This window comes from Arachis hypogaea, chromosome 7 (assembly GCF_003086295.3).
Source record: "Arachis hypogaea cultivar Tifrunner chromosome 7, arahy.Tifrunner.gnm2.J5K5, whole genome shotgun sequence".
NCBI classification, from domain to species: domain Eukaryota; kingdom Viridiplantae; phylum Streptophyta; class Magnoliopsida; order Fabales; family Fabaceae; genus Arachis; species Arachis hypogaea.
This window is the reverse complement of record NC_092042.1, coordinates 77,797,220-77,811,351: the sequence shown is the minus strand read 5'-3', so window position 1 is coordinate 77,811,351 and position 14,132 is coordinate 77,797,220. Positions and strand designations below refer to the sequence as shown.

General features: G+C 30.4%; 1 protein-coding gene across 1 annotated transcript; it reads left to right on the top strand.

Annotated features, from left to right (window-relative positions):
- The first annotated feature begins 599 nt into the window (after nucleotides 1-599).
- LOC112701648 (very-long-chain aldehyde decarbonylase CER1-like) lies at nucleotides 600-8,442 on the top strand. The gene is made up of 10 exons (XM_072198869.1): nucleotides 600-659; nucleotides 879-1,102; nucleotides 1,527-1,759; nucleotides 1,848-2,067; nucleotides 2,492-2,876; nucleotides 4,759-4,866; nucleotides 6,205-6,405; nucleotides 7,185-7,283; nucleotides 7,421-7,594; nucleotides 8,263-8,442. Exons 1-10 carry the CDS (start codon nucleotides 600-602, stop codon nucleotides 8,440-8,442), a joined length of 1,884 nt encoding a protein of 627 aa, XP_072054970.1.
- Nucleotides 8,443-14,132: the final 5,690 nt, after the last annotated feature.

Below are 14,132 nucleotides of genomic sequence, written 5' to 3'. Positions count from 1 at the left end.
ATACCTATTTTAAAAAGGTTACAATTGGATAATTTTGACTACACTTTATCTATTTATATAATTTATCCTAAAAATTACTAGTACTCAATTTTTTTTTTCTCTATATTTTGTATCCCAATGAATAAAGAAGAAGTATAAGGAGTAATGAAATATTTGTACAATGTATATAATGGGGTTATAGGGATGTTTGATTCAGTAGGATATCAGATGTTTATTATCCCTGGTATTTGGATGGTTATTCTAGATAATATGAATGTATTGTATTTAAGAAATTAGTAGTATTTTATTCTGGATATTCATTTTTTAACTCATATTAAATAAAATAAATAACTCATTATACATATTGTACAAATACTCCCTTAACTCTCTAGCGAGATTCATGAATAAATGGTAAACATGCACACTTCTTTAGTTGACATTAAAGATAACCAAACATTAAACATGGCCTTAAAGTCACACAGTATAACCCGCAGTAACAAAGCCAAAGAAAGAAAAATCAACCTGATTAACAGATCCTACCGTATATAAATATAGCTAACTGCTTCCAAATAAAGTCACAAAATCTTAGAAGCTTATACAGCACCCAAACTCAGCTACAAATGGCGTCCAAACCTGGCATACTCACTCACTGGCCATGGAAGCCTCTTGGAACTTTTAAGGTTTCATTGTTGTTAGCATTATCGTTCACTATATACTTATATTAATGCAAAAAATGTTATTTAATTAAATGAATATTTTTTGTGCTCCTATCATCCCCTTAGATATTTTTTTTTTGGTATCATAACTAATAATAAAATGAACACTTAACATTATGATGATTCAGCTGACACTTACGCTTTATATGTGTATGGTCATAACTCATGAATATGTATATGAAGTGGGTAATTTTGGCACCATGGATTGCACACAGCACCTACTCTTTTCTCGTGAAAGATCCAAGGGAGAGGGACCTTCTTTACTTTCTTCTGTTCCCGTTGGTGATGATCAGAATTCTACACCACCAAATTTGGATCACACTTTCTCGCTATCTTACTGCCAAAGGCAAAAACAGAATCGTTGACCGGAGCATTGACTTTGAACAAGTTGATCGAGAAAGCACTTGGTTAGTGCTGCTTCAATTTTTTTTCCAGAATAAAAAAGAATGCAATAATTAATATAAGGTTTAATTACTCTGATAGTCTCTATAGTTTTGCGAAATTTTCAATTAGGTCCCCTATACTTTTTTTTTCTTTTAATCGAATTCCTACACCAAATTTTTTTTTTCAATTGAGTTTCTATACATTGTTTTCTTTTTATTTGAGTTCCTGTATCAATTTTTTTTAGTTGAGTCTTTATACAATTAAATTAATTACTACTAAGAGGGACCTAATTGAAAAAAAATTTTAATGCAAGACCCCAATTAAAATTAAAAGGAAAAAAAATATAAAAACCTAATTGAAAATTTTGTGAAATTATAAGGATCAACAGAATAATTAAATCTTAATATAATAAGAACGTGATGAGTTGTGGTTGTGATACATTTGCAGGGATGACCTAATCTTGCTAAATGGAATTATGAGTTACATAGTTTACATGGTATCTCCAGAAGCTTCACACTTACCGTTATGGAGAATGGATGGTGCAGTTTTGGTGTTGGTGCTTCATGTGGGAGCAGTAGAGTTTCTTTATTACTGGTTTCACAGAGCACTTCATCACCACTTCCTTTACTCTCGATATCATTCTCACCACCATTCTTCCATTGTTACAGAACCTATTACTGGTAACTTTCATTTCTATTTTCTTCCGCTTTACTGGAAACTTAATTTAAGAGAAGGAATATTAAGATATTATTATTGATGAATTTGTAGCTGTGGTCCATCCTTTTGCGGAAAATATGGCGTATAGTGTACTATTCGCAATTCCTCTATACACAGCAGTTATAACGAGGACATTATCCATAACAACTCTCTTTGGTTATATTACATATATCGACTTCATGAACAATATGGGTCACTGCAATTTTGAGTTCATTCCCAAGTCCTTCTTTTCCATCTTCCCCTTCTTCAAATATCTCATCTATTCACCAACGTAAGTTTCTTTCTTAACGTGAAATTGATATTTGATAGTCGTTAGATGATTTAACTGATTTGACTAAATTTTCATCTTAACGGCTCTCAAATATTAATTTTAATTAAAGTTTATTTTATTTTAAGATTTATTAAAGAAGGAAAAGTAGAAAGTTATGCATAATTTTATTGGTTTTGCTTTTTGTTTTCATAAAATCCTAACTCTAGAAAATGTATATATATTATTTTAGTATGTCTATATTATGGTGATTATAATATTTTAAAAAGGATTGTTAAAAATATTTTTTTATTATTTAACAACGTTTCTTAAAAAATATTACTATAAAAAGCGTGTTACAAAAAAAAGTATGGACGTAGAACTTTTCTAGCAATGTTTTTTTTTTATATTATATTATTTAACAACGCTTTTTTATATTACATTGCAGGTTCCACTCATTGCATCACACTCAGTTTCGAACAAACTACTCACTGTTCATGCCCATATATGATTACATTTATGGAACCATGGATAAAAGTACGGACACAAGATATGAAATGTCATTATTATTGAAAAAAGAAAAAGAAAGAGTTGATGTGGTACACCTAACACACTTTACAACCCTTAATTCCATATATCATCTGAGGTTGGGATTCTCTTCCTTAGCATCAAGACCCCAATCTTCATCAAACTGGTACCTCTATTTCATGTGTCCAATCACTCTTTCCTTTGCTATGTTGGCTTCCTTTTTTGGTCAAACATTTGTTGCCGAGAGGAGTGTTTTCAAAATGCTCAATATGCAAACTTGGGTTATACCAAGATTCCATTCACAAGTAAGATCTTCTTATTAAAAATATGCTATATATTCACCTTAAAAATTATACACTAAATTAGTTATTATATATTTATACATGTTAATTTGTATTATTTTTTAATTAATAATTAGTCACTAGAATAATTAAATATATTACAGTATAAAAAACAAATCTGCAATAGATCAATAATTAAACTTATTTAAAGCATTATAATAAAAAAATTTATAAAATATCAAATACAAAATCGTTAAAATGCATTAAATTCGTCAAACCAATTTGTTTATCTACTTAAAGGTAAAGGTGTTCATGTATCGGATCCGATCCACATATCCATGGTGTTTATCTGAATTCGATAAAAGAATTGCGGATATGGATCTGATCCGCAAGGCTATCGAATCGGATTCGATTCGTATATCTGCGTGGGTATCTACAAAAATAAAGAAATAAATAAGTAAATATTTTTTAATATTTTATTTCAGCTAATAATTATCATATATATTGTATTATTTTAATTTATTATTTAAGAAAAGTATGATTAGTATTATTTTAAAAATAAATATATTTAAAAGAATATAAAAAATAAATTTTATTGATATTTTTTAATAAAAATAAATTTTTAAAAATATTTTTGTGTTTTGCGGATATATCGATTGGATCCAAGTTAAAAAATTACGGGTATTGAATCCGATCCGATGACTTTAGTACCGATCAGATCGAAATTTTAGCTAGATCAGATTCGATCCGATTCACGTTCACCCCTACTTAAAGGGGCAGGTTTTTATCTCTAAAGTTAGACCTATTTAAACTTTGGATTAGTCGGACTAAGTCTAATTAACTCGAAAAAATAACAAATTAAATAGATCGATCCATAAACGGGTAGTCTCTCTTTTTATATTTCTTTTGAGGGGCTTAAGCCCATTTTTTTGTATATTAAAATAAATCAACACTTCTCAATATTTTTTCTTGATCCAGCTCATAAGAGTGGAACCAATCACTAAAAAAAACTGTTTTTTTAATGGTTTTGGCCCAATGGAATTTTTCCCAAATTTTTAGCCTAAAACTAGATTTTTATCTCAACTTTTTTTTAAAAAAATAAAATATAAAAAAATAAATAGTTTAGTCTATATAATCTGTCAAAATTGGCTATATATGATCTGGACCAAAAAGCTAAGGTTTGTGAATAAAGAAAAAATAACGGTCAATCCATATAACACACGGATTTAGATAGACCAAATCAATGACCAAAAAAAAAAAAAGATAGACCAAATCTAAAAAGTTTAAGCTAGCCTATTTCATAACCCTGATCAAATATGTATTTTTTATGTGATAATAAATTGGTGGATAATTGTTTGCATACTTGGCTTGTTAGGAATTAATTTTCACAACGACAAGATATATAAACTGCATAATCTAACACAACTAGAAGCAGTTCTAGGTTCTACAAAAAATTCAGTCGGTCAAACTAAAAAGTACTGTAACCAAACAAGTCTATAAAATAATTGTTAAAATAATTTTTCAACCTAGAAAAAAATTCACTCACATACGTGTGTTACAGTATCTTTATTACTATATATATGATTTTCAAGCGAGAATATATTATTTTTGCATTGTACCTCAAAGGTGAAAGATTTCTTCACACACATATATAATAATAGAAGTTTGATGTACATTTAAAAAAAAATTAATTATAATATATAATACATAAAGCTTATATTTTGTTACTTTTAAGACTTAAATTTAATTCCTAATTAAATATAAGGTATTTATCATCTTGATTAATTTTATATTTATTATTATCATACATATTTAATAAACAACATATAAATTAATAAATACATTCATGCCTAATTGCCTGTTAATACATTGATAAGAATAATATCTCTTTTTAAAATTTTTGCAGTATCTGAATAAATATCAAAGGAAAACATTAAACAGGCTGATAGAAGATGCAATACTTGAGGCAGAGAAAAACGGAGTTAAGGTCTTAAGTTTGGGCCTTTTAAACCAGGTAATTATTTAGTCCCTATATATTTTAATTTGTATGTTTGCATCATGACTCACCAAAGTTGCATTATAAGTTGTAATTTGTGATAAATTAAAGAAAAATGTTGGGAGAAATACTATTAATATCAGTCAACGTTTTAACTAATATTTTATTTTTATAGTATTAAAATTTTAAATTTAAAGTTTATGGTTTAAAATTTAGTACTTAACTAATATTTTTATCTATAATAACGTTACGGAAATATAAATTATTTGAAATTACATCGGTTTTATCTTAACATTATAGATTATGACTAAAAAAATAAATATTTATAGAATTAAATTATTTTTACAAAAAGTCATATGAAAAAAGTTCTTATCAGCTAAATTATATGTAATAAATATTTGAAAGAATAAAAGTAAAAATATAAATTAAAAAGATAAACGATAAAAATTTAAAATTAAATAAAAATACTAAAAAAATATGCGTATAATAATAATAAAATATTTATATAGATAATATTATGGGATTATTTTTTTAAGAATAATTAATTATAAATTCAATATATTATGTGAATCTATTTAAATTATATTATTATATTAGTTTTAGTGTTTGTATAGCAGAAATATAGAAATAGATAGAGAATGAGAGAGAAAAGAGAGAAAAAAATAAAGAAAAAGGAGAAAGTGAGTTTGTTAATTTTGAAAAAAAAAGATTTTATTATAATTATAATAAAAGAATACTTTGTGATATATTTTAATTTATCAAATTAGTAATATAAATTATAAATTATATATATAGAGTAAAAATGACAGAGAAAAACAGAGAAGGGGAGAGAAATAGATATATAAAATGATGGAGAAAGAAAATTTATTAATTTTAAAAGAGATATTTCATCTTAATTTTAATGAGAGAGTGTCATGTAACGTATTTTAATTGTTAAATTAGTAATATATTATAACTATATTTCAATTTTAATTTTAATATTTTAATTTTAATTTAATTTTAATTATAATTTAAAAATGTCATGTTATATATTTTAATTATTAAATTTATAGTAGTTATTAATAATAATATATAAAAGAGATACAGCCAGTATAGGAATAAGAGAAATAGAATGAGTGAATAAACGAGAGATACAAAAAGAGAGGAGGGAAGGAAGAAAGAACTCTTTAATTTTAGAAGAAAAATGTTAATTTCAATTGTAATGAGAGAATAATATATAGTACAGTTTAATTGTAAAATTAGTAATATATAATAGATAATAGATATTTAGAGATGACCAAATTATAATACAACTCATCAATTTTATTGATTATATAGCATTGCTCCAAATTAAAATCATTCAATTTGTGGATGAAGGGAGATAAACTGAATAAATATGGTGAGCTTTACATAAAGAGCAATCCCAACCTTAAAATAAAGATTGTGGATGGAAGCAGCTTAGTGGTGGCCATTGTTGTTAACAGCATTCCCAAAGAAGCAACCCAAATTTTAATTTGTGGTCAATTTAATAAGGTTTCCTATGCCATTGCCAATGCTTTATGTGAAAGGGGCATCAAGGTATGTTTAATTGTTCATATTATATATTCTTCGTCACACAAGACGTTGAACTTTAGTCAATTATCATAGCTTGGATTAGTCGAATAATTGGTTATAGAACCTAGACGTTGAATTTTCAAGGATTCAACTAAGAACAAAAGCAATTATTAGAAGAATGATTTGTGAAAATAGTACACATAATTAGTCAAGCACAATTTGCTAATAACAAACTAAAGTAATGTATTTTCTTTCGTTATTATCATCTTAGAATAAGTAAATTAAACCATACAAAATTGGACACTACTAGTCTTAATATTAATTAGCACAGACTAGTAATTAGAGCATTCAAATTAAACAATATAACAATATTTGTTAGATTATAGGTAAGGTTAAATTTTGTATCTAAAGCTTGAATAATCATCTCAAAAAATAAACACATCAATTTGTTAAATTTCTTATATATTAATACATTATTAAAATTAAACTTCATATATACTTATTAGGCAAAAATGTACAAATTTTTTACTACAATTCCTTCTTATTAAAATTCATGATAATAATTTAAAAATAAATTAAATTTAATATTCAGATATCATTGTGGCATTTAAAAATACAATAAGAGAATCTATTTATTGGTCAATAATTCAATCTAATCATAATGACTAAATTAACCTAATATCAAATTAAATAAACATAAAATTTTTACGAATTGAACTATATATATATATATATATATATATATATATATATATATAGATCTGATATTACATATTATATATAACTATATGATATACTCTTAGATTACAACCATATACAAAGATGATTATGAAAGTCTTCAATCAACAATCTCCACCAACTTCAAAAAGAACTTGGTATTTCCTGGATCCTGTGCTGCAAAGGTACATCAAAATCAAATTCGTTCGCCATTTTATTTCTATTTGACAAATTTCAACGTTACAATACAATGCTACCTTGCAATTTAATAAAAAAGAAATCATGAAAATCATGCATCCGGTTTGGATATATAATTTTTCAGATATGGTTAGTGGGGGACCAACTTAACGAGGCTGAACAAAAGATGGCCCCAAAAGGAACCTTGTTCATACCTTTCTCTCAATTCTCTCCAAAGAAACTTCGTAAAGATTGCTTCTACCACATCACACCATCCATGGAAATTCCCTCTTCTTTATTGAATGTCCACTCTTGTGAGGTTAGTAGAGATCACACATTGCAACGATCATGGTTGTTATGATTTTAGGAATTGTGGTCGTTGTAGTGTACTTTTTTAAATATGGTTCTAAATTTGATTTTATGTTCATTGCGGCTAGTGTAGTATATTGCAACCTTAATGTACTTCCATTCAGATCGAATAACTAAAGATTATCAAAAATGCTATTTGTACATTAAAATTAACTACTAAAATCAGTTATCAATATATTTGTGTTTAAATACATGTGTGAGTTTAACTTATTTTTAATATATATTTGTATTTCAATATGTATTTTATACTGATGGCTAACTTTAGTGTACACGTAGTATAGTTGAAAAATTATTTATGTTAAATATATACAAAAATTAACCACGCCTAAAAAAATACATGTTTGACAAATTTTTTATTTTATTATAATAAACAAATTTGATTTTAGTATTTTTTAAATTTAGTTATTTTACTTTTACAGAATTTTTTTTTGTGAAAATAAATTTAATTATTTTAATGGTTAATTATTTATTTAAAAAAATATATGAATTACTAGATAGATTGATGTTGTTTAATTTTTAGTGTACACGTAAGATTTTTAAATTAGTATTGTATTGTTGTTCTGACTTGTTGTGATTGCAAATCTAAAAAATCTGTGAAATTCATAATATATGCGACAGAATTGGCTGCCAAGAAGAGTGCTAAGTGCATGGCGTATCGCGGGAATAATGCATGCGTTGGAAGGTTGGGACGTTAATGAATGTGGAGACATGATGTTTAGCATTCACAAAATATGGGAAGCAAGTCTTCAATATGGGTTTAGGCCATTGAAGATTAATCATCCTTGCTTCAATCCATAAATTGATCAGCATATCTTGTACAGCAAATTTAAATAATATAGCTCCTTGGTTCTGATATATTTGAAGAAACAATATGTTATTAGTCTAAAATATGTTGCTTCTTGTGGTTCTTGTGAAATTGTATTCGTTATTCTACTCGAATAATCATATTGTTTACATTAGGTCTTATGGCATCCAAAAAATTGCAAAAATATTGTATTTATTATGAGAATAAGGATTAAGGTTTGAAAGAAGAGGAAAGAGGAAAGAAAATATAGAGAATAATAAATAATTTTATTAATGATTGTGTTATTTAAAGAATATTAAAAGAGGCTATTTATAGTTAAGGATCTAATTCTTAGTTCATTAAGTAGGTTACATTTATAACTAATGACTTCATCTATTTGAATTTTAAAATACGGTTATAATTTAGGATATTTATAATAAATATATTTATAACATTCTCTAATTTTTTGGATGTTTCTAGTGGTAATAGTAGACTAGTAGTATACTATCTTGTAATATCTTAGGTAGCTGTCTTGTTAAAAACTTTACCAAAAAAATTTCAAGTGGAATAAAAATTGGTGTTTGCTACGGTACGATGATAAATTAATACGTACTGATACGTTTAATATGTGGACAAATAACAATAAGACAAACAGAATTTATTTTCCACGTCAGCATTTAATTTTTCTTTTTTAAATATATAATATATCACCACTTTTACCAAAATACCCTTTTAATTAAATAAAAATAAAAAATAAATTTTATTTAATTTTAATGAAAAGACTTAAACATCCTTCTTTTATTTGATTATACAAAAGTACTTTTTTAAATTAATCAAATTTTAGAATTCAATTAATCTTAATTTTATAATTTCAAATAATTGAAACAACAAAATAAAAACATATTACAAAAAACAAAAATCAATCGTTCTTCGTCTTCTTCAATTCCGGTAATCATGTCTCCTTCTAAACAAATCAAAACATATCAATAAAACTAAAAATCAATTTTTCTTCATCTTCTTCAATTCTCCTAATATCATTCACCCCTTCCCTCCCTTCAGAAGTAGGGCCGTCAAAATGAGCTAAACCCAACCGAATAGATATTTGTTTGCAGAGGCACTTGAGCAAATACTCTCTTATGCTAAGCTCATGAAAGAGATCTTAAGTCATAAGAAGGATTGGAGAGAAACTAAAAAAGTTTTTCTCACTAAAGAATGCAGTGCAGTCATTTTAAAAAGCTTACCAGAAAAGCTTAAAGATCCTGGGAGCTTTATGATACCATGCACATTAGAGGGTACTTGTATCAAGAAAGCTCTATGTGATCTTGGGGCAAGTATCAACCTAATACCTACATCCACTATCAGAAAGCTTGGTTTTGACTGAAGAAGTCAAACTAACTCGGATATGTCTCCAACTTGCTGATGGCTCCATTAAATACCCATCAGGCGTGATTGAAGACATGATTGTCAAGGTTGGGCTATTTGCCTTTTCCACTGACTTTATAGTGCTGGAAATAGAGGAGCACAAGAGTGCAACTCTCATTCTAGGAAGACCTTTCCTAGGAACTGGACGAACCCTCATTGACGTCCAAAAAGGGGAATTAACCCTGAGAGTTAATGAGGATGAGTTTAAGCTGAATGTTGTCAAAGCTATGCAGCATCCAGACACCCCAAACGACTGTATGAGCATTGATATTATTGACTCTCTGGTGGAAGAGGTTAATATGACTGAGAGTCTCGAATCAGAGCTAGAGGACATTTTTAAAGATGTTCAGCCTGATTTGGAGGAACCAGAGAAAACAAAAGAACCTCTGAAAACTCCTCAGGAAGAGGAGAAGCCTCCTAAACCCGAGCTCAAACCTCTACCACCATCCCTGAAATATGCATTTCTGGGAGAAGATGACACTTTTTCGGTAATCATAAGCTCTGCATTAGAGCCACAGGAAGAGGAAGCACTAATTCATGTGCTGAGGGCATACAAGACAGCTCTTGGGTGGTCCATAAGTGACTTTAAGGGCATTAGCCCAGCTAGATGCATGTACAAGATCTTATTAGAGGATGATGCTAAGCCGGTGGTTCAACCATAGAGGCGACTGAATCCAGCCATGAAGGAGGTGGTGCAGAAGGAGGTCACTAAATTACTAGAGGCTGGGATTATTTATCCTATTTCTGATAGCCCATTGGTAAGCGCTGTCCAAGTAGTCTACAAGAAGGGTGGTATGACAGTGGTTCATAATGAAAAGAATGAATTGGTTCCTACAAGAACAGTTACAGGGTGGTGTATGTGTATTGACTACAGAAGACTTAATACAGTCACAAGAAAGGATTATTTTCCTTTACCATTCATAGACCAGATGCTAGAAAGACTAGCAGGTCATGACTATTACTGCTTTTTGGATGGCTATTCAGGTTATAACCAAATTGTAGTAGATCCTCAGGATAAAGAGAAAACAGCATTCACATGTCCATCTGGAGTGTTTGCCTACAGAAGGATGCCATTTGGTCTGTGTAATGCACCTGTAACCTTTCAGAGATGCATGCTCTCTATTTTCTCTAATATGGTAGAAAAATTTCTGGAAGTCTTCATGGATGACTTCTCAGCATTTGGAGACTCATTCAACTCGTGTCTTGACCATCTAACTCTTGTTTTAAAAAGGTGCCAAGAGACTAACCTGGTTTTAAACTGGAGAAATGTCACTTCATGGTGACTGAAGGAATTGTCCTTGGGCACGAAATTTCGAACAAGGGAATAGAGGTGGATCAAGCTAAGGTAGAAGTGATTGAAAAATTAACACCACCCACCAATGTTAAAGCCATCAGAAGCTTTCTGGGACATGCAAGATTCTATAGGAGGTTTATAAAGGATTTTTCAAAAATTGCAAAACCTCTAAGTAATCTGCTAGCTGCTGACACGCCATTTGTCTTTAACACAGAGTGTTTGCAGGCCTTTGAAACTTTAAAAGCTAAGCTGGTCACAGCACCAGTCATTTCTGCACCAAACTGGACATTACCATTCAAACTAATGTGTGATGCCAGTGACCATGCCATTGGTGCAGTATTGGGACAGAGGCATGACAAGTTTATGCACGTCATTTATTATGCCAGTCGTATTTTAAATGATGCACAGAAAAATTACACAACCACAGAAAAAGAATTGCTTGCAGTGGTTTATGCCATTGACAAGTTCAGATCCTATTTAGTAGGATCAAAAGTGATTGTGTACACTGACCATGCTGCTCTTAAATATCTACTCACAAAGCAGGATTCAAAACCTAGGCTCATAAGATGGGTGCTGCTTCTGTAAGAGTTTGATATAGAAATAAGAGACAGAAAAGGGACAGAAAATCAAGTAGCTGATCACCTGTCCCGGATAGAACCAGTAGCAGGGGCGTCCCTCCCTCCTACTGAGATCTCTGAAACCTTTCTGGATGAGCAATTGTTTACTATTCAGGAAGCTCCGTGGTTTGCAGATATTGCAAACTATAAGGCTCAGTAATGTCAAGCTATTGGTAATTACTTTTTCATTTCAATTTCCATTGTTATTTTGTGTTTTCTTTAGGTTGATGATCATGTGAAGTCACAAAAACAACTGCAAGAACTAAAACAAAATCAAAAACAGCATTAAAAACAGCACACCCTGGAGGACTTGCTTCCTGGCATTTAACGCCAGAAAGAAGCACCAGACTGGCGTTTAACGCCAGAAAGAAGCATCAAGCTGGCGTTTAACGCCAGAAAGAAGCACCAAGTTGGCGTTAAACGCCAGAAACAGGGTACAGCTTGGCGTTTAACGCCAGAAACAAGCAGCAGTCTGGCGTTAAACGCCAGTATTGCATACAGAGGGCATTTACACGCCTAAATGGTGCATGGATGAGAAATCCTTGACACCTCAGGATCTGTGGATCCCATAGGATCCCCACCTACCCACCCCTCTCTCTCACACCTTTTCATAACACTCTTTCCCCCTCCATCTCTTCTTCCTCTCCACCTTTCTTTATTCTTTTACTCGAGGACGAGCAAACCTTTTAAGTTTGGTGTGGAAAAAGTGTTGCTTTTCCTTTTCCATAACCATTTATGGCACCTAAGGCCGGAGAAACCTCTAGAAAGAGGAAAGGGAAAGCAGTTGCTTCCACCTCCGAGTCATGAGAGATGGAGAGGTTCATCTCAAAAGTCCATAGTTCAGTAGTAGAGCATTTGACTGCAGATCAAGGAGCTCAATGGAAAAGAAACTCCAAAGGCAAGGAAAAGACATTGAGGAGCTCAAGCACTCCACAGAATCTTCAAGAAGAAGAACTAGCCGCCATCACTAAGGTGGACCCGTTCTTTAATTTCCTTGTTCTTATTTTTCTGTTTTTCGATTTTTATGCTTTATGTTTGTCTATGTTTGTGTTTTTATTACATGATCATTAGTGTCTAGTGTCTATGCCTTAAAACTATGAATAATTCCATGAATCCTTCACCTTTCTTAAAAAAATTGTTTTAATTGCAAAAGAAAAGAAATACACGAATTTCAAATTTCATCTTAAAAATAGATTAATTATTTTTGATGTGGTGGCAATACTTTTTATTTTCTGAATGAACGCTTGAACAGTGCATATTTTTGATAGTGAAGTTTATGAATGTTAAATTTGTTGGCTCCTGAAAGAATGATGAAAAAGGAGAAATGTTATTGACAATCTGAAAAATTATGAATTTGATTCTTGAAGCAAGAAAAAGCAGTGAAAAACACAAAAGCTTGCGAAAAAAAGAGAAAAAAATAAAAGCAAGCAGAAAAAGCCAATAGCCCTTTAAATCAAAAGACAAGGGTAAAAAGGATCCAAGGCTTTGAGCATCAATGGATAGGAGGGCTTAAAGGAATAAAATCCTGGCCTAAGCGGCTAAATCAAGCTGTCCCTAACCATGTGCTTGTGTCATGAAAGTCCAAGTGAAAAGCTTGAGACTGAGTGGTTAAAGTCGTGATCCAAAGCAAAAAGAGTGTGCCTAAGAACTCTGGACACCTCTAACTGGGGACTTTAGCAAAGTTAAGTCACAATCTGAAAAGGTTCACCAGTTATGTGTCTGTGACATTTATGTATTCGGTGGTAATACTGGAAAACAAAGTGCTTAGGGTCACGACCAAGACTCATAAGTAACTATGTTCAAGAATCAACATACTAAACTAGGAGAACCAATAACACTACCTGAATTCTGAGTTCCTATGGATGCCAATCATTCTGAGCTTCAAGGGATAAAGTGAGATGCCAAAACTGTTCAAAAGCAAAAAGCTACTAAGTCCCGCTCATCTAATTAGAACTGAGCTTCATTGATATTTTGGAATTCATTGTATTTCCTCTTCTTTTATCTTATTTTGTTTTTAGTTGCTTGGGGGCAAGTAACAATTTAAGTTTGGTGTTGTGATGAGCGGACAATTTAAGTTTGGGGGCAAGTAACTTTATTTTGGCGTTAAATGCCAGAAACAGGTTACAAACTAGAATTAAATGCCAGAAATAGGTTGCAACCTGGCGTTTAACTCTAGAAACAGCCTATGCACGTGAAAGCTTCAATGCTCAGCCCAAACACACACCAAGTGGGCCCCGGAAGTGGATTTCTGCACTATCTATCTTAGTTTACTCATTTTCTGTAAACCTAGGTTACTAGTTTAGTATTTAAACAACTTTTAGAGATTTATTTTGGACCTCATGACATATTCACGTTTTACATTGTATCTCTA